At 27.8% G+C, this 20,625-nt stretch overlaps 3 protein-coding genes across 4 annotated transcripts in view; 1 reads left to right on the top strand and 2 right to left on the bottom strand.

Annotated features, from left to right (window-relative positions):
* Window positions 1-6,060: 6,060 nt before the first annotated feature.
* LOC140919941 (uncharacterized) lies at window positions 6,061-7,939 on the bottom strand. The gene is made up of 3 exons (XM_073367125.1): window positions 7,686-7,939; window positions 6,889-6,963; window positions 6,061-6,214 (listed from the first exon to the last, which is right to left on the bottom strand). Exons 1-3 carry the CDS (start codon window positions 7,917-7,919, stop codon window positions 6,179-6,181), a joined length of 345 nt encoding a protein of 114 aa, XP_073223226.1. The 5' UTR covers window positions 7,920-7,939; the 3' UTR covers window positions 6,061-6,178.
* Window positions 7,940-17,536: 9,597 nt separating this feature from the next.
* Window positions 17,537-19,803, top strand: LOC101514676 (uncharacterized). Of its 2 annotated transcripts, none has more exons than XM_004496567.4 (5): window positions 17,537-17,692; window positions 17,807-18,054; window positions 18,838-19,060; window positions 19,202-19,356; window positions 19,467-19,803. In XM_004496567.4, exons 1-4 carry the CDS (start codon window positions 17,573-17,575, stop codon window positions 19,322-19,324), a joined length of 714 nt encoding a protein of 237 aa, XP_004496624.1. In that variant the 5' UTR covers window positions 17,537-17,572; the 3' UTR covers window positions 19,325-19,356; window positions 19,467-19,803. The 2 variants fall into 2 exon arrangements, with proteins under 2 accessions (XP_004496624.1, XP_073223575.1); XM_073367474.1 differs by having other exon boundaries at window positions 18,838-19,065.
* Window positions 19,804-20,214: 411 nt separating this feature from the next.
* LOC101514349 (peroxidase 66) overlaps window positions 20,215-20,625 on the bottom strand; it is a 2,109-nt gene continuing 1,698 nt past the window's right edge. The window contains exon 4 of the mRNA XM_004496565.4: window positions 20,215-20,625. Within this exon, the coding sequence (XP_004496622.1) occupies window positions 20,456-20,625 (170 nt within the window). The 3' untranslated portion in view covers window positions 20,215-20,455.

The following is a 20,625-nucleotide window of genomic DNA, read 5'->3' as shown; positions in this document are numbered from 1 at the left end:
AGGGATGAAAATCAAAGGCTTGAAAGAGTGTACACATGCAACCAGAAGGGATTTCAGGTTCAGCTCTTTTTCCTCCTCCATTTCTCTTGGAGATGGATTTTCCACCCCAATACCATTCCTTACCCATAATTGGTAAACTTGTGGCTTTGATGGTTTTTCAAAATATGAAAAGTGATATGGAAAGGGGTTGTTAAAGTTGTAAAATCAGAATGAAAATGACATAATATATAGCCAAGAGAGAGAGTGTTTCTTTGTGCTGTTGGGAAGAAAATATGAAAAAGATTGTTAGTATATAAATAGAGTTTAATGGCCTCGCCATCTAATAATACAAATGATTGATTCTATAGTTATTTTTCCGTAACATTTATAATTGAAAAAATTATTTATTTTAAGATGATTTTTTGTGTAATTGAACTATTATTATGAGATGGAAGAAATATTTGAATAAAATTAATTTATATCAATATAGTATAATTTTGTTGTTATATCAGTGATCGATTAATATCAGAAAATACATATTTAAATTTAATATTAATAATTATATAAAATAAAAAATCTACATTTTTTTGACAACTGAATCTTGATCTAATGGCTAGACGGTGCTGAATGTGTGAATTGGGAATGATTTGAATGTATAGGATCCGAATTCATAAAAAAAATAATGATAAGCGGGTGAAGAAGCGAGAAAAGCGGATCCTTATGAAGCATAAAACGGTCACATTTGATGTAAGGAATTAAAAGGACAATTCAATTTTTGAGGTGATGTAATGCCGCTGGTTTATCTTTATCATCTTTTTCATTTTTCTTTTACTACATTTTATATATTTTGTTTAAAAAATTGGAACCTTTTGAAAAGAGAATAATACCCTTTTGTTTTCTCTCTCTCTCTCTCTCTAATCTAATCTACTATTTTGTTGCACTCACTCCCAAGACTGGTAAGGAGCGAACCAAAATCAGAGAGAACCAACCCTGCAGGTCATTGGGAACTGAGATGAATAAATATGGAATTAAGAAATGATGAGCAAGATGACGATGTGACCACGCACCTCTCTTATTATATATAACGTGACATCTGTTCAATCCCAGACTATCTCCAAAATACTTAGATAATTATATCTCTAATGTTTTTTAAACACATAATTTCACAAATAACACTCTATTCTTAGCACATTTTATATAGCTTTATTTTATTTAGTTCTTTTGTATTTGGAGTTCAAATACATTATTGTACATATGACGTGAAGTTTAATATCTAATATCAGTGTTTATTAACACTTTTTACATCTAAATTTGAATTAAGGTCAGGACAAATATAAGACTATAATTTGGATCAATCGAATTATTTGATAATTTATAGTTTTTTAAATTTATTTATAGTTTTAATTTTTTATTTAAATTAATTTATAAAATTCATTATTTTAATTTTAAAATTTAACAAATTTAATATTGCATTCTAATTATTTCACTAAAAAAATAATAATAATATAATATATTTTAAATAATTTAATATATAATACGATAATATAAAATAATTAATATTTATGAGATAATAATAAACCACTAAAAAGCTAACTTTTAATTATTTATTTTTATAAGTCAATTAATGACACTTTTATATATAAATAATATTTTTTATATACATAGTTTTTTAGAAAAATGATTAATTATATTGAATTTTAATATAAGTAATATGTTAATACTAAAATCGATTTATATTTCACTTATCATCTTCCTATCACATTCTCACGATTATTTTAATAAATAAGATAACAATGAAAAAAGTAGTAAATATTTTATTGTCATTATAATTAAAACTGCAAATCATCAAAGACAAATAAATAATTTAAACGAGACACACGGTGGCAGTATATCTTAATCCTACCTCTACTTTGAAAGCTCTTAATTATTTCACATATCTCCCAATAGCAAAAAAAATGTCAAAATGAATTGCATTTTTAATTTTTAATTTTTTTTAATTGTACCATCTATTTAATATTATTTTCAAAATATTATATTTAATTCCTTTTGCATATATTATGGAAAAGCATCAATTATTATTAAGCACATTTTAATAAAATCATTGTTCTTGTTATTTTGTTTGTAATTATTTCTTAATATATGTGAAATGAACAATAATTTAGACAAAAAAAAAAATGAAAAGAGTATAAAACAATATCAGGTGATTCTTTAGTAAAAAAAAATTAAATATTTTTTAGTCTCTATAAATATATTATTTTTTATTTTTAATCCTCTAAAAATTTTCTTTAAATAAAAGTCTCTCAAATATTTTTTATCAACAATTTTGATCTTCATTTTTAAGTCAACTCATGTGTATCAATCGAATTTTTGAATGATTTTTTCAGAAATGTTTAGAACATTATAGTAACTCTCCTTATAAAATTTTAGATTTTTTTAACAAAATATGAATTAAACATAAACTTTTAAGCACTAAAAACTTAAAATATAATATATATATATATATATATATTTAATTCATCATTTGTTAAAAAAAATTAAAATTTTATAGAAGAGATTCTTATAATATTCTTAACTTGCATGCAAGAAATAATTAAAAAATTCATATTATACATATAAATTGTTTTAAAAGCAGAAATTAAAATTATTAGCAAAAAAAAATTTATAAAACTATTATTTAAAAAAAATAAAATTAAAAAACAAAATATAATATATTTAGTAAATTAAAATCTTACTTAATTCAAAAAAAATAAGTAAGTAATTCGTACAATATCTTTTTGTACGATCTTTACAATATGTTAATAATTAAGGTAAATTAATACCACGCAGTGTATTTGGGATGCGCGATATTGCTATAACAAAAAATCCACTATGTACTATTAACGTCCATAGTGAAAAATGAAAATGTATTATTTCAATAGTACGTGAGGGAATCATTCATAGTCTAAGGCTAAGACCGTGATATAACTTTCAGATATACTTCTATTTCTAAATTGACCTTTGGTTATCCTTGGAATTTAATGTTCCAATCCAATTGGTACGAAGAAAGGGACATTTGATAATTATAAGCGGGTTGTGTTTTGTTTCCGTCCATTATTTTTGTATATACTCCAAAATTTAGGTCCATTCATTTTTTGGGATCATCAGCCCGATGATGGAATTGTATGCCCTTGTTGTCCAAAATTTGATTTGAAAATACAAACAAATGCTTTTGTTATGAATGTGATATCATTAATTAGGCCTTGACAATCTTAGTCCCCACCCCTCACTCGAAGCGTCCTTGATAGGGATGTCAATATGTGCACCTGTGAGTGAGAATTCTTGCGGATATCAACCCATTTGCATATTTGAAGGTGGGGATTTTCCCAACAAACAAGGATGGGATGAAAAACAAATCCATATTTGCGGATCAAATAAATGGAAATTTTGATTATCCATTAATTAATGAATACGAATTCAGATGTTATAGTATCCGTACCGCATATATTCATATTTCATATTTGATATTAAATTTTTGAAAAATTAATACACTGTAATAGTTTTTGTTTATATGTTAATATTTTTATGATATAACTTTGTTATATATTTTATTTATATTTTAATATTTTTGTGTTATTATTTTTTGTATATAAATATTATTTATTTATTTATTTGTTGTTTTAAAAAATATGATAAATATAACTCACACTATTGTGAGGTTCAAAATTCGAATATAAGTTAATTCGTCAAACTTAACAATATCATAATTTGTCTGTTGAGTTAGAATTTATATACTGATTTTATATTTTTATTTATTTAAAAGATGATATTTATGGATATCCATCTATACTTTAAAATCCGCAAAAATCAATAAAGTATGAATATCATTTTTATTGAAAGATAAGATAACTGAAAAAATACTATTAATATACGTATAACCGAATTGTACTATCTATACATGTAGATACCTATTCGCATTTCTAAATATAAAAGAGGAGAATATCTCTCCAAATGAAATTTCAAGGTAAATACGGATATACTATAATATCATTTTAAAAATATTAATTAAATGAATTACAAAAGTAATTTCTTTTGATCGACTATTTCTGTTTTTTAATGATCGACATAATTTAAAGTAAAATAACACATATCTTATTTACATTTATTTCTATTATTTAAAAAAAGCTCACGTATAGGAATCATGGAACGTCAAATCTTTTGATGGCATAATTCTTGGAATCTAATCCTTGCTTTAGAGGTTGATTGAGCCAGTGGCATTCGTCGTTTGTTGGTTGAATATTAATCTTGTGTTGCATGGTTGTAGTGAGATGCATCCATATTGGAGAATGGTTCAACGATGGAACAATTGGGTTGGTAACGGCCGAGAGGTGCAGGTAAAACATATTTTTAGGGAAGCCAATGATGTTGCAGATAGGTTGTCTTTGGCCAAATGTGATGATCTCTAGACTAACTAATCTCGTGATTCTCCTCTCTTCACCTACCGTATACTGAGAGGAATTTTTATGTAGAGTCCAACTTTTTCTTTTTATCTTTTTAAATATTTTTGTTGTGCAATAACTCACATTACTCAAAAATTACATTTCTCTTCTAACTATCTTTCTTCTCTCCTTTTATTTTTATTTTTAATTTTTATATAATTCTTCCTTCTATTTGTTTCCCGTAAAATTCATCCAAACAATAGTATTGGAGAATTAATATTGAATTTGCATATAACATAAATACGAAGTTATACCAAAAACTTACATAGAATTTCACATATCACTAGTGTAGCTAAACATTTTTACATCGATTCCTATGTACATGTTAGATCGGTTACTTGTCTGATCTAATATCAAGCTTTGTAATAAATAGTTAATTATAAAATCGGCTAAAATAAGAGATGTAACAAGTAAAAACTCAAGATGAATTTATTACATCGGCTAAATTAAAACAAAATATAACAAGTCAATTCAAAATTAATTTATTACATTGGTTAAATTTGAACTAATCTAACAAGTCATATTCAAAATTTAACTAAATTTCATACTTCCTTCATTATATCAATTAATAAATCAACTAAATATCAATTGAATCGTAACATTGTCACAACAAATAAGTAGAACCATAACACTAATGTAATTCTAGACAAAATCAAATCGAATTGAGCAGCAGTTCGTGTCCGCATTTCCTCCAAACTCTCACCTTCTTTCGCTCTCTCTCTCTCTATCACCTGAAAATAGTAAGGACCATTGTTTCTCAAATATATTGCAGTGTATATAGAAATCATTGACACCACCTAAAAATTGGGGAAACTAAAGGATTGCCTAAATAAAATTTCAAAAATCCATAACATAGGTTCACTTACCAAATGTTTGTCATATAAATGGGTGCTTGAAAGTGATGCAAGAGCATTTTGTGCCTCCTGCTGAGTAACATACTCCACAAAAGCAAAGCCTCTATGATTTCCAAACTTCATTGGAAAACTTAAGCTTTTAATCTGCACAATTTGGAGCCATCTAACATGAATGAAAGAATATTCTTGCTGAAATGAGCAAAATAGGATAGTACATTAAGATGAATTTTAATTAAAACCAATTGGCAAACAAATTATTCTAATTTCAAAATAAAATAATGAGCCATCATGCCTTTTTATAAGTGTAACTCTTAATTTAGTATGTATCACATTTCCACAATATAAGATGTAAATGATATTAATTGGACTTCATATCTAAGTAATTGTACAATGGAACTCTAAATATAGTAACGAAACAACCACACCTGTTTCTACTAAGTGGGTACAAGAATGGTTGTTATGGAAGTCTAAAAGCTTTATAGTAGGCTATTGATTAATAAACTGTCATAATTTGTTTTCCATTTTGATTCATTCAACTCAACTATAATTATGAACATCTTTATACAATGCATCAACCACATGTGTTTAAGATCACTATTGAAGGTTAGTAAAAATTCCTCATAATTTGTCATCACTGGTAACAAATACATGATACATCGGTCATAATTTGAACAGGAGAAAAAATGAATATTTACTAGCAATTGGACCAAATTATTACTTTTAAAAGTATTTACCTGACCAAATGGGTTAAATAATTGTCTCAGATCCTTCCTTGTTGCCTCAAAAGCAACATTTTTCACAAGCAACTTTGTTGAACTCGTCTTTCTCAACTCTATTTTGTACTTTACCATCAGTCTTGACATGACAAAGTTATAAAATAAGAGCATGAATGTCCAAAACAGTCCCCTGAACCCAAAACAAAACAAAAAAAAATTAAAAGCGCCTTTGTAAAACAACCATAACTATAATTAGGATTTCAAATGCATATAGTATAGCAGATTTGCAAGTAGGATTACACTTTCACATTTCAAGTCATAAATAAAAATCATATAGATTAGCTCAATTGCACAAACAACCACCAAATATGAATAATAAAAGAATATAAGAATAGTGTGAATAAGGGGGAAATTCATTAAATAAAAACTATCACTTAATTAACCTTAAATTTAATGTTCTTAGAGAGGTCATATACAACTCATAATTAATATCTTAAACTAAAGTGATAACAACTTATGTAATAAGAACACTAAACAAATAAAAAGAAAGAGATAATAAGTAATAAGACCAGTACAAGATATCACCAAACAACAATGCAAGTTAGAATAACAGATGAAAAGACATCACTAAACACGTAATAATAACACTAAACACATACAACGTCAAACAAGTAATAAGATGAAGAGACAACACCAGAACAACAAATATAAGGAAACTCACAATATATGGAATTGGGGCATCAAGAAATTCAATCATTTTTTCTAGAAAAAACTTGAAAAGCATCACTGACATATTGTTAGACTTATCTAATAAAGCAACAAGAAAAAATATGAAACCGGGAAATTTTGAATCCAACAACTCACCGGAAGCAATAAACTCTGCCACTGAAACGGATGAATCACGAGTATAAGAGAAAGCACTATTGCAGATAGAACATCCTGCATTGTGTCAAAAATTTCCAAAATGAAAGGCATGTTGTAACACCTAAATGTAGCAATCCAAATTAATCCACATCAACAAATAATGACCATTGATAAGTATTATTTTTTAAGCAAAACATGTTTAAAAGAATCAAAACCTAATCAATAGTCTCCCTAGTACTATTCAGTATTATAAACGTGAAAAATATCAATTTATTCAAATTACATTACGCTAGGGTGCTATAGGATTGTCGCAACCACTATTTGACAGTAAACTATATTAAATAGCATATCTCAGAACAATATATGTTTGTTAAAATTCAGCTACACTATGGCGCTGCTATTTGATAACACTGATACGATTAGCATTGAACGGAAAATTTTGTTTTCACTCAGCACCATCAAACAAGTAAAATCGTCATTTGAATAACCATAACCTCGTGCGTGCATTTATCATTAATTTTTACTGCAACGTCTTTTTGGATCAAACACTCAGAAAAATTAGTATCAAATCAAATTTATCAACAACAAAAAAAGAGTTCATGAACTACAATAGACGAGAGTATAAAGAAGAAGAAATCACAGTGAAAAAGTAAATTCAAAAGCGTGGAAACTAAAAACATAGCATGATCTACGCATAAGCATGATTAAATCGTGGAATTACGAAATATAAAAAAAAAATAAGAAAATTAAAAATTAAAGGTAGCATAAAATTGAAAATTGAGAGAATCAGAAAGAACCTTGAAAGTGAGATCAGGAGGGAGAGCCATCGTGAGAGAATTGTGGTTAGAAGCACGTTTGCGAGAGGAGTTTTTGGCAGCATCGAGAAGGAGAAATTGCATTTTGAGAGCGCGATCGATGATATTAGAGTCGGTAGGCATAGATTGAATAAGATTCTCGAAGTAGAGATCGAGGGAGAGAGAATGAAGGTCAGATAAGGAGAGGAATTCATCAAGGAGATGCTCGACTTCCATTTTAGACAGCTATAGGATGAAGAATGGCTTCACGTTCGCGCGTGTTTTATAATATTTTGGTTAATTTAGGGATTTTTTTTAAAATGCTTGTTAGATCGGTCTAATATAACATATCTAACAAAATTTATGATAATAACAAATTTTCCATAGTCTTTTTTTGTTCTGCAACTTTTTTTTTTTAAATGTGTATATTAGAACAGTTCAATTAGAATAGATCTAATAAAATTTACCATAATAACAAATTTGTCACCGCATTTTTGTGTGTGCAGCTTTTTTAATTTTTAATGCATATGTTAGAACAGTTCAATTACAAATCGATCTAACAAAACTTTTTTTTATGCAACCTTTTTTTCTAATGTGTAAGTTAGAACAGTTCAATTAGAACAGATCTAACAAAATTTACCATAATAACAATTTTGTCACCGTCTTGCTTATTACATTGAATGTATATACTGATCTAATATCTACGATGTAACAGAGTTAAAATACACTAGTGTATGGAGAGTAACTCTTCCTTAATCAAACAAAATCATCCTCACAATTATCTACCTTTATCCCCTTAAAATCAACTGACTTTTTCTTATCTCTCTTTTTGAAAATCAGATTGGCTACAAAGACTGCATGATTTACTAACTCATATCAACTATTCGATCTAAGTTAATGTTTTGATAATTAAAATTGGGTAAAATTACATGCAATAATCATCTGAAATCATATTTTTTTAAACTAACGTGAGATTTTTAAATTATATGTCAAATTGTCTATGATACCATTGTTACATCATTAAATGGCTAGTTGAATATAATATCTTTATCAAAAATCTTGAGACATTAGATTTATGGATCTTCTCATTTATATGTTACTCAATTTTAATATTTTTAAACAATGTGAGACTTTTAATTCATATTTAATATACCAATACATGTATAGTGTATGGATTCACTATAGCAAATTTATATTGCAACAACTAGGGAGAATGGATTGAATTCGAGAGATAAAAATTTCATCTTTAGATCTAATGGTCACTATAGCTGTTACACCATGCACATGATGTGAGATATTCAAGTCTCCATGTATAACCAGATATAGATGCATAAATTTTGAGTAGTGGAAATACAATATATCTTTTTTAGTTGTTGTTGCTGCTTGTAATGTTATAGTCTATGAACTTATTAAAATTACAAACATATCTTTAAATGTCTCTTGTTAGTAATTTTATAGACTAAATTGACTAACAAAAAATAAAAATTAAATTAGTTAACTAAGAACATGTTTAAAGACCATAATCACTAATAAAAGACACATTTAAATGTGTTTTTTTTGAAAAATATTTACTTAAATACTCTTTTTTGAAAACTATACATCAAAATGCCTTTTTTTTTTCCTACCTTATAAGTCACCGTTTGCAAAGACGACTTCCTTAAGTATTTTTTTTTTATTTAAAAAAATCAACTTTTTTTTTTCAAATTAACAAAACATATATATATATATAATTCATACAAATGCATAAACACAAATTTTAAATTACATAGATTGATTAGAGTTGTCTGTAACATTTGAACAATGTTTTCGAGTATATCTAGTTAAGACATAGTTAGTATTTTCTTGACACTTTTTCTTTAACGTCTATTTCAGTTCTAATACGAGTACTATTTGGACGATATTTTCTAATTATTCGCATTTCAAGATTGTGTCACATATGTAGGTGAAACATTGTATCACAATCCTAAAATATGAAGAATTAAAAAATATCGTATTACTCGAAAATATTGTCCAAATGTTACAAGAAACTTTAGTCAATCTATGTAATTTAAAATTTGTGTTTATCTATTTTTATGAATTATTTTAATTGTATATATATAGTTAATTTGAAAAAAATTTGATTTTTTTTTTTTGAAAAATTGCTTAAGGAATTCGTTTTTGCGTTTGTAGGCTTCTTTAAGGAAGTCGCATTTGCAAATAACGGCTTATAAGGTAGGAAAAAAAGGGACATTTCGGTATATAGTATAAAACACATAAATATTGGACAAAGCTACAAAATGTCTAAAAATTGAGCAAAATTAAAGCAACTAGAATACTCATAGATCTAGATCTGCAATGTTGATAACACGAAAGTCATTAATTAAATTTTTGGATCAAAATTAATATGTCTATCTAAACAAAATAAACAAAATACTAAGATGACAAAATCAAACTACAATACACTCAGACGACAAATAAAATGGAACACTCAAATTATAAAATAACATTAAAACAATTTTTATTTTATAAAAATCAGTTATTTAAATAAAAAAATAAATATTTTTAAACTAAAAAATAATCTTATACCACTCCTCTTCTATAACAAAGAAGAAGAAAGGAGCAGAGAAGGTTCTAGTTGCGGCTAGGTTACACGGAAGGCTTCCGTGTTCTTCATGTGTTTAACATGCAATTTCTTGTTTGCAGTACACCTCACGCGTAAAAAACTCTTTCTTTGCATCAATGTTTTGTTTGCTTTTAGTCCCAAATTAACAGAGTATGGGGTGTTAAACTTAAACATACTAAAGCTATTTTAATTATTTTTAATTTTTGAATTATAAATAAAATAGTATCAAGATAGAAGTGATATGTTACTGTGCCACGGCCCATTAATTGGAAAATGACTAAAGAAGACCTAATAAAGTACTAAATCAATAGAAACTCATAATGTTTGCTGCTATAAAATCAGAAGCTAAGGATTTGACTGGGTCTTAATTTTTTCGCAGTGCATTGATATCAGAAATGACTCCAACTGATTCACTCACTCACCCACTGATTTTAAACTCCTTCTTCATTCATGATCATCTCTTACAATACCTAACAAAATGCAATGCCATTCAATGTCTTTCAATTGCTACTAACTAACTAGAAGATGGATGAATCAAATCACCTCAGTTTTTTCCTTTCACTCACTCTGCTCCAATCCAATCGAGTTAGAAATTAACAAACATAATTGAAAATCTGCATAAGATGATGGACCCCCTTTGTACACCACGTGGTTACAAATGTTTGCAGGTTTGGAGACAGAGTAATGTGAAGAAAATTACACACACTCTTTGCCAGGCCCTATAGCAGTTAAGCTAATTTAACGTCACTTATAGATTTTTTATGACATTACTATTCTGCATCTGCATGGTAAAGTTAGTAATAATGATGTAAAATAATAAAGGGACCATCATGTTTTCAAGTGTTCCTATTACCTATATAGATTCGAATTTAGTTTCTTTTATATTATTCTCTCATTCTTGGCTACTTCAATATTGTTGCTGCCTGTCCTTTTCCAACATGTCTGCTCGCTTCTAGAGTGGTCCCAGTTATCTGACTTCAATATTCATATAATTAATTACCTACAATTTATTTTTTTTAAATACTTATAAATGTTCAATTTTTATATATTCCTTTTATTCAAGATTGTGTGTGTTTTATTTTGCACTTGCGATATAACCCATCACTATTCACGCATTCATCAATTAATTTAGTACTTAATAACAATAGACAATAGTGACATCTTGAAATTATTGAATAAGGAAAAAAATATATTTTTTAATTTATTTAAACTAATGACTTTATTTAAGTCCAAAAATGTTGTAGACAAATCATTTAAACACGTATAAATTAATTTCTGTAATTAATATATCTAATAAGGGTTTTTTTTTTCAATAATCTCTTTTTCAAAAAAAATTATCAAAATACTACATTTTCAAAACTATATACCAAAATACTCTATTTTTGAACTCACCTACAAGTCGCCTTTGCAAATGCCGACTTCCTTAAAGAATTTTTCAAAAAACAAATTTTAATTTTTTTAAATTAACAATATATATATATATATATATATATAATTAAAATAATTCATAAAAAGACATAAATACACATTTTAAATTTGACTAGAGTTTCATGTAGTATGACCAGTAAACCGACATAGTCCGCATTTTCTAGACACTTTTTTAATTTCTTTTAACAAATATATATAGGGTTTAGGGTTAATTAAATCATAAAAAAACATCACAAATTTTACAAAAGTTACGATCAAATTAATGTCGAAGGTCTCTAGTACCGCATTGCCGATATTTTCTCACACGTATGAGATTTTGACGACGCCTTGGTACATCGCGAGTTTGTTGTTGTTCTTCTTCTACAGTTGGGGTTCAACGTGTTTCACAACACTTTATAGAGAATTGTGTTGTTCATCTGAATCCGGTGTTATGTTGATCGGTGGATGTATCAAGGCATTGTCAAAATCCTGTACGTGTGAAAAACATTGGCAATGTGGTACTGGAGTCCATTTTCGACATTAATTTTATCGTCATTTTTATAAAATTTGTGATTTTTTTTATGAATGAATTATATATATATATATATTTGTTAAAAAAATTGAAAAAGTGTCTAGAAAATGCGGACTATGTCAGTTAGCTGGTCATACTCCAAAATATTGTCAAAATGTTACAGAGAACACTAGTCAATCTATATAATTTAAAATTTGTGTTTGTGTCTTTTTATGAATTATTATAATTATATATATTGTAAATTTGAAGAAAAAAAATTTATTTTTAAAAAATTTCTTAAAGAAGTCGCTATTTGCAAAGGTGGCTTATAGGTGAGTTCAAAAATACGGTATTTTGGTATATAATTTTAAAAATTAAGTATTTTGATAATTTTTTATTTTTTTAAAAAAGGATATTGGAAAAAAAATAGCCATCTAATAACAAGCATATATAGAGGTGTAAAAAGATTGAGTTGAGTAGTTTTAAACTAAACTTGATATTTAAAACAACATTGTTTATTTTTTTTTTTAAATATAACTAAATTTAAATATTTGAAGATATGAAAAATATTAAAATTATATCACATATCATTCAATACTTACAATACATTCACATCTACAAACACAACAAAACAATTAAACTTTTTGCAACAAATTTTTAATATAATATAACAATATTTTAACTATATATTAATAGTAAATAAATATATATATATATATATATATATATATATCACAATAATAAATTGAGTCCGCGAATTTAAAAAATTAAATTATATATTCGAATTGAACATCGTTAAATTTAAATAGATTGTTTTAATTAAATTTAAACTTAAATAAATTAAATTAAAATAGATATTAAATTAATTTAAATGACCGATTTAATGAATTTGCTGTATCCATAAACACCCCTCCGATTAATCTCTTATTTACTGAACTTACTTTCTACAAATTCAAATAATTGGATATGGCATAGTGATTGACATGAGCACATGACCGTGCATTAAATTAATTTTGAGTCAATTTCAAAATGTAAACCATGCACGTTCCTATTTTGAAAGGCTAGTGCAGCTTGCTGACCGTTATATGCATTGTGTGCATTATACTATATGAAATATGAACGTTCAGTATATTATTATTATTATTAAGGAAAATAATGTTTTTGATTCAACACATGAGGTCATCTCTTGAGCTAGATTCAATTGCTGCGCAATACTTGGTAGATTCGCCCTTACCTTACATCATTCCTGACCCTCTTACATTTCAGCTCCATATTTTATTTGATATCTCTAACACAGAATTAGAGAGAGAACAATGCTTCAAATTTTGAAGTGATTCTATTTCGCGGGGAGGCTTTGAATAACACTAATACACTTTTTTTTTTCTTAAAAAAACACTAAAATACTAATTACATAACAAATGACTTAAATATAATTTTGATATTTTATTTATTATTTATTTAGTTTATAGATTTATTTTTATTTATTTTCGTCATTTATCTTTTAAAAGCGATCAATTTGAATTATTTTCACAATTACAATAAAAGTTGTAGCAATGTCTGGTTATTGAAACTTTTTCTAACAATTGTCAATATATTCTATATAATATTCTTTTAAAAAAAAATATCAATTTAACTCAAAAAGATCAAGGATTTTCCTTGAAAAAACTTTTCTCGCATGTTTTGAATCATAGATAAATTCTTTGAAATAAAAGACATTTATAAGACTTCTTTATATTTTCATCTCATCTTTGTTAACATGTATACTTAACTATACAACTGATCCAAGATTAAACATCAACAGTTCATAACAATAATCATATAATTATTTGAAAGTATTTTGATAAAAATGACTAACATTCATCATTTGTAAAATATAAAAGATAAAAATAAATAAATAAAGAAATCAAAACAAATATTTAAATTAAAATTATATTTAAACCTATAATACTGTATTGTAAACAATATCGACGAATGCCTACCATATACTTTAAATTTCATATTAACTAGGATGTATTCCTTCACTCTCATTTCCTTGTATTTTTGTTTTCTATTCTTACTTCTTTATATTATATGTTTTGTTCTTTATTTGAGCTTTTGAGACTTGCATTTTGAAATGATGAATGGAGACAAAATAGACAAAGGGTATCTATTTGATGAAGAAAAAAAAAATTATCACCTTAAAGTTGGAAGTGGTGTTAGATTCCAACGTGACAAGGCATATAGATATAGGAAATTAGGAGCGTATGTTGTAGCCATAACACTTAAATTAAAGGCAGGGTAGGGTCCTAATGGGGCAAACCATACTCCACAACAAGACATATATTCAAGCATTACATTTACATATAGCACAATAAAAAAAAATTCATAGAGAATAATATATATGTTTCATAGTACTGTCGGGGTATATGTAAAAAAAAGTGTATTATCCTTTGAATTTTGAAACATCCATGATTGAGTATGGGAAGGAACTGAAATGAAATAAATTGCTAAGGTCCCCATTCTCTGTTCATCCAAATTATCCAAAAAATAATACGGGACATGGGAAAGGAGCACACATATATATATGCATACGCATAACACATATAGGGTCGCTATGTCCCAAAAGAAATTACTAATGTACTAAAACAGATACACATATAGAGTCACTAAAAATTTACCCTTTACCTTGTAGGCCTAATTGGGATAAATAAACTTAGTACGTTTCGTGATGATGTCAATCACAGGGTCTAACTTCGAAAATGACCGGAGACAAGTTTCACTTTTGTGTTTTTGTACACGTTTGAATTAGTTTATTTAATTTGTCCAAAAAAATAAGTTTGCTCAGAAAAATATATATGTAGTTTAAAAAAATAGTTATGTCCTTAAAATTAAGCTTTAATAAACATGTTTCTGAGGTGTGGTTCAGCTAACATACTCAAAAGAGTTTGAGAAATAAAATTGATTCAAGGTTCAAATTCTAACTACTAATATAACATACTAATTACTAAATATACTATATACTTGTCTATGATAAAAACTAAAAACAAACATGTTAACTCCATACTCTTGTTTAAGAAAAGCAAAACTAAGGAAACCAAATTGTGATTGAGGGTCTTAGTGCGAGTATGATTTTACATCGATAAAAAGTGATTTTGAATTATTTGATTTTTAAAAATTAATTTTGCCTAAAAATGAGTTGGATATATATTTTTTTTTTTTTATGAAATAAATGAGTTGAATATGTAAAGATATATTTGTTTGAAAAATTATGTAAAAGTAAGTTTGGCCAACAAATTAGAAGTTAAAAATCAATTTTAAGATAATAACTTTTAATTAGTTTAGAGTTACAATCAATTTTAATAAATACATCTAAATAAACTTTAGCAGTAAAATTAAACATACATTTAAATATGATCATTTGATTGTTTGCAAATGTCAAAATCAATTATAATTCGGAAAATAAGTTTTAGCAGTAAAGTTAAAGATACATTTAAATATGGTGATTTGATTGTTTGAAATGAAAAATGATATAAAGAATTAATATATGCATTTTATATTTATTTTTTGCAACGGGAGGAATTATATGCATTCACCTGAACTTTTTCAGCTACGGAACATATGGTGGCAGTGGATAATTGGTTGATGGAAAAGCAGAAATATATGCCTGTGTAACATTTCTAATACGGACCTTACTATGATTCTGTTTGTCCTCTTGGAAAATGTTAGAGATGAAAGAGAGAGCAGAAGAGTATTAAGAATATGAACTTTCATAAATAAATTCTCTTGAATCCGGAATTAGGAATAGATCTCGTCTGTTTTATAACAGTAACAGATAGAAACAAATATGTATGTGGTGTCATTTTCTTTTACCAAAGTTTGGAAATTGGACCAGAACCCAAAAGCTTTTCAACTCATCCAAATTCATTTTCCATCACAAGAATCTGAAAGCTAATTCATTTTAGGCGCCTCGGCGTTTATTTATTTTGATGTGGCTTTTTGTCCATTAACCTTCATGAACTTCTTGTATTTTTCTTATTCATTGTGCCTATCATGCATTGAATAGTTTTTGTTAATATATTTCATTTTGGCTTGTTAAATATATATAGTACATACTATATATTGGAAAATATTACCACAATTTTTTCATAATTAATGGATGGTTATCTTTTTGAACAAGTTTGAGTGGAATTAGAGTAAACGAATAATCAAATTGAAAAAAGGTAAATAATTTGCATAAATATTTTATAGTCTCTTTCCTTCCATTTAATCCAACACATGCATCCCTTTCCTCTGTTTCAATGTTGTTATTTAATTTGATACCACACCAGGAAAGGAAAACAAATTTTGTGAGACAACATTTGAAATTGATGTTCTTACAAAACAATTAATTATTAGAGTAAATTAATATGTAAAAGTTAATTAATTAACCGGCAATACCAATTTACAACAAATTATTGTGTCTCAACGAGGACGATTCGACTGTGGGGTATTGCAGCTTCAGCTTCTGTGTCATTCCTTTGCTGTTAGCATCATTTTTCCAGCATATACAAAAGGGGTTGGCCCTTTCCAACAGTTTAGATTCCATATTCCCACTTTAGACAAAGCGATAAGGGCAAGGGTTAATTAGGTAATGTAGCAGTTTTATTTTGTTGTATTATTTTTATTTATACTGCATTTTTATGCATTTCAAGTTATAATAGATTGTGACTCAAATAAAGTAAATACTAGATTGAATGTAAACTAGATTCACTGCCAAATTAACAAATATATACTAGTAAGTAAAATCCGCTATTAATTTTATCTGTGCAATAAAGTTCTGAATATTTAAGTAATTGATCAAGAGTAGCATTTTTTTGTTTATTAGTCGGGATAAAATTGTGGTGTGAAAAATTGATTAAGATAATGTTTCTTTGGTTTCACTAAATCACCGTTGGATTTTTTTATTTGTAGCAAATGAGTTTTACATACATAAGTCAAATTAGCAAAATATATTAAAACAATTTCATTGGCGTAAAACCTTTTTTAATAACAAAAAACCAAATGAATTCTTAAACATGAATAATCACATCGTCGATCTCTTATGACCATACTTATTTTATTTTTTTTACTAATGTTCTTTCTGACCTTATTTGTAAATAAGTCTCAACCAATAAAATGAAGAAGATCAAAAGTGGCAAGACAAGCCCCAAATATGAAATATCTCATTTATTCTTTGACGATGACAACTTGTTATTCTCTAGAGCAAACATTTGCACGAAAGTATAACATTGATTGGGCCAAAGAAATTGGGCCCAAATATGATCAAAGAAATTGGGCCCAAATATGATCAAAGAAATTGGGCCAAACCATAATCACAAAAGTAACCAAAGAGAGATAGAAATACTGTTAGCAATGACAGAGATGGTATCGAGGAAGAGAAAAATGGGAGACAGAAAGGAGACAAAATGGCCTCTCATCAAATCCAAAAAAAATCTTCAAATTACTCGCTTGCGAGATTTCGATCTCTTCACGGTTACTATTTCACTCTTCTCTTTCTTCTCTCATCCATTTTTTCACCAATTTTATTTACATTAATTATTCTGTTAATAATTCTTATTTTGATAATTTTTCGATTCAAGAATTCAGGTCCAGAATTTTTTCTCCTCTTCTGAATCAAAGTCATTCATTGAAACTGCTGAGGGAATTGGATTTGTTCATCAAGGGAGTTTAGGTCCAGCTAAAGGTGAAGCTTACAGAGATAATGATCGAATCTCAGTGAATGATTCTGTTCTTGCTGATACAATTTGGGACTCTGGACTTAGCAAATTGTTTTCTGATATAAGAATTCGTGGGAAATCTGCTGTAGGTCTTAATCCAAATATTAGATTATATAGGTTGGTTTATTTGCTCTATATATGAAACAAAAGCTTATTGCATATTATAAGTCTTGTTTAGATAAATAGTTTAATTAAACACTTATAGCCTAAATGTTTATCATATAATTATAAGTGTTTGTATATAAGCTATTTCTATTTCTATAACAAAAGATAAAATAAAGACAAACTATTTTCATATAAGCTATAAACTGTTTTCATAAGCTTATCATTAAGAGCTTATGGAAATAAGCTGAAAACAACTTATGAGTTAGCTATAAGCTGTTTTTATGAGCTATCCCAAATAGTCTCACAAGAACTTATATGATAGGACACTTGGGGGAGAGAATGGAAGTTAGTTGGTGACGTGGAGCTAGATTGTAGCAGAATTTGTTAGAGGATGACAATATATTGTGAGTAGAGAGTGAGGAAGGGTCATTCAGAAATATTGTTAGATTTGTTCGGAGAGTTTCTCTCTTGATAGGAGTCATTGTGCTCTGGGTAAGGAGTCCTTGATTCTTGTTTATCATTTTCCATCATTTTAGAGCTCTTGAGCTCAACCTTTTGATTCCAATAATATGCAGTTCATTACTTTGATTTTGCAGGTTCTATCATTATATTAGTAAATAAGTCAATTTAAATAGACTCTCAATTTTCAGTAGGCTATAGCTTTTTTTTTGGACATTGCATTTTCATATGTGTTGTCTTCCAAATAAATTGAAAACGCATCCAATATCTTTAAATTTGGTTGAGAAAAAAGGAAACTACATTCTTTACCAATTGCCATGCATTTTTGTATTTCAGGTACAAGGCTGGTCAACGCTTTGGACGGCATATTGATGAGAGTGTTGATGTTGGTGATGGAAAAAGAACTCGTTATACTTTGCTTGTGTATTTAAGTGGTGGACCTGGTGAACTTAAATCAAAGACCAAAAATGATTCCACCAAGCCAACAGATTCATCTTTTGAACGTTTAGTTGGAGGAGAGACAGTCTTCTATGGTCCAAGAAATAGCATTGTGGCTGAGGTGAGGTAGATTTATTTTTTTTGGTAAAATATGGGCTGATAATATTTCCTTTTCACTTATAACAAGTTTATATATTTACCTAATCCAAGTTTTGGAATATGAGTATTTGCTTTGGGTGTTGATACAATTTTGATATCACAGGTTGCTCCCATTGAAGGGCTGGCACTTTTGCACATTCATGGAGATAAATGCTTGTTGCATGAAGCCAGAAACGTTACCAAGGGTGTTAAATATGTCTTTCGTTCGGATGTTGTATTTGCTTGAAGAGTGGTTCATGTCTTGTATCAAAAAATCTGGTATATTCTTCTCCTAAAGGTCTTCTATTTGTTAGCTTATCACTTAAATTTTTTGTACTGTGTAGATCTTCAACATTGTAAAATATTCTATATGAAATTTTATGCTGCAGATTACTGTTATATGTAAACAAAATCGGGAAGTTATTTTGAGTAACTCATAGTTGGAAATATCTGGTTAATTAAATCAGGTATCTACTCTGAACATTGTTAAAACCGGCAATGGGTGGCCTAATACTATAGTGTGAAGTTCAGATACTTGGAACATTATGTGTATTTATATATTGTTCCAGTATTTAGGAATTACTTTTTTTCGATACTTGACGTTGAATTGCATGTGAAACTGTTGTATTTTTTACCCCATGAAGGGTTGTGATGATATTTTTTGTGCTATGGATATATATGTTTGTAGTGATGTTTTTTACTAGTTGATCCATCCCATCTACAAAATCTTGGCCTTTAATGTTACTGCTCAGTTTTGATTTTAACATTTTGCTAACACTCTTATGAGATATTTAGGTGAAATTTCTAACGTTGCTGCCTCTTGTGTCCAGTTTAAGTTAAAGTTTATAGATAGAACGTTATTAGGTTAATACCATACTCTGAACACTATAAGACATTTCAAATTCCTCTAAATTTTAAATGATTGCAAACACTTTTAATCTCTCTTCTCAAGTATAAGACACCATTAATCTTGTTTGCAGTTTGAAATTCACATAATGTATGAATGCTGCATATTCTTTATGTTTTGGGGTTTACATTAGTCTGTACAGCCGTAATCATTCATTGAATGCAAGTGTCTTGGGGTCCATCTACATAGAATGTTAGGCTCAATTACAAGATCTCAGTACTTGAAAAGAATGAATGAAATAAGTTTTTAAAAAATTGATGTAGGTGTAATTGTTGGAAAACAATATTAGAATACCTCTTTCTACTGTGCACAAATTAACATTTTTCTTTTACCATTCTTCAAATGAGGTATACAAGCATAATCACATTTATTTCAACATCAGTAGTAACAAGATCTTAATGATTATATTGTAAATAACCAAAGTGGTGCAAAGACAAAAAAGAATCAGGGCAAATTTGTCTCTGATGTCTCTCAATTCACAAACCTGCAATTAAGTCTCACTTCTCCATTATTTGAGCCTCTTAGATTTCCGAGTTTCAACATTGAAGCTGCAAACTCTTTAAAGAACAAACTCTGGTCTCTTGCAAATGCTTCAACGATCCGTCTTGTTCTGTAATCACCAACCAGTGACTGATCGGAAG

The sequence above is a fragment of the Cicer arietinum genome, chromosome 4, assembly GCF_000331145.2.
Source record: "Cicer arietinum cultivar CDC Frontier isolate Library 1 chromosome 4, Cicar.CDCFrontier_v2.0, whole genome shotgun sequence".
Lineage (NCBI taxonomy): Eukaryota > Viridiplantae > Streptophyta > Magnoliopsida > Fabales > Fabaceae > Cicer > Cicer arietinum.
The sequence above is the reverse complement of the archived record's forward strand: the minus strand, read 5'-3'. Positions and strand labels throughout refer to the sequence as shown.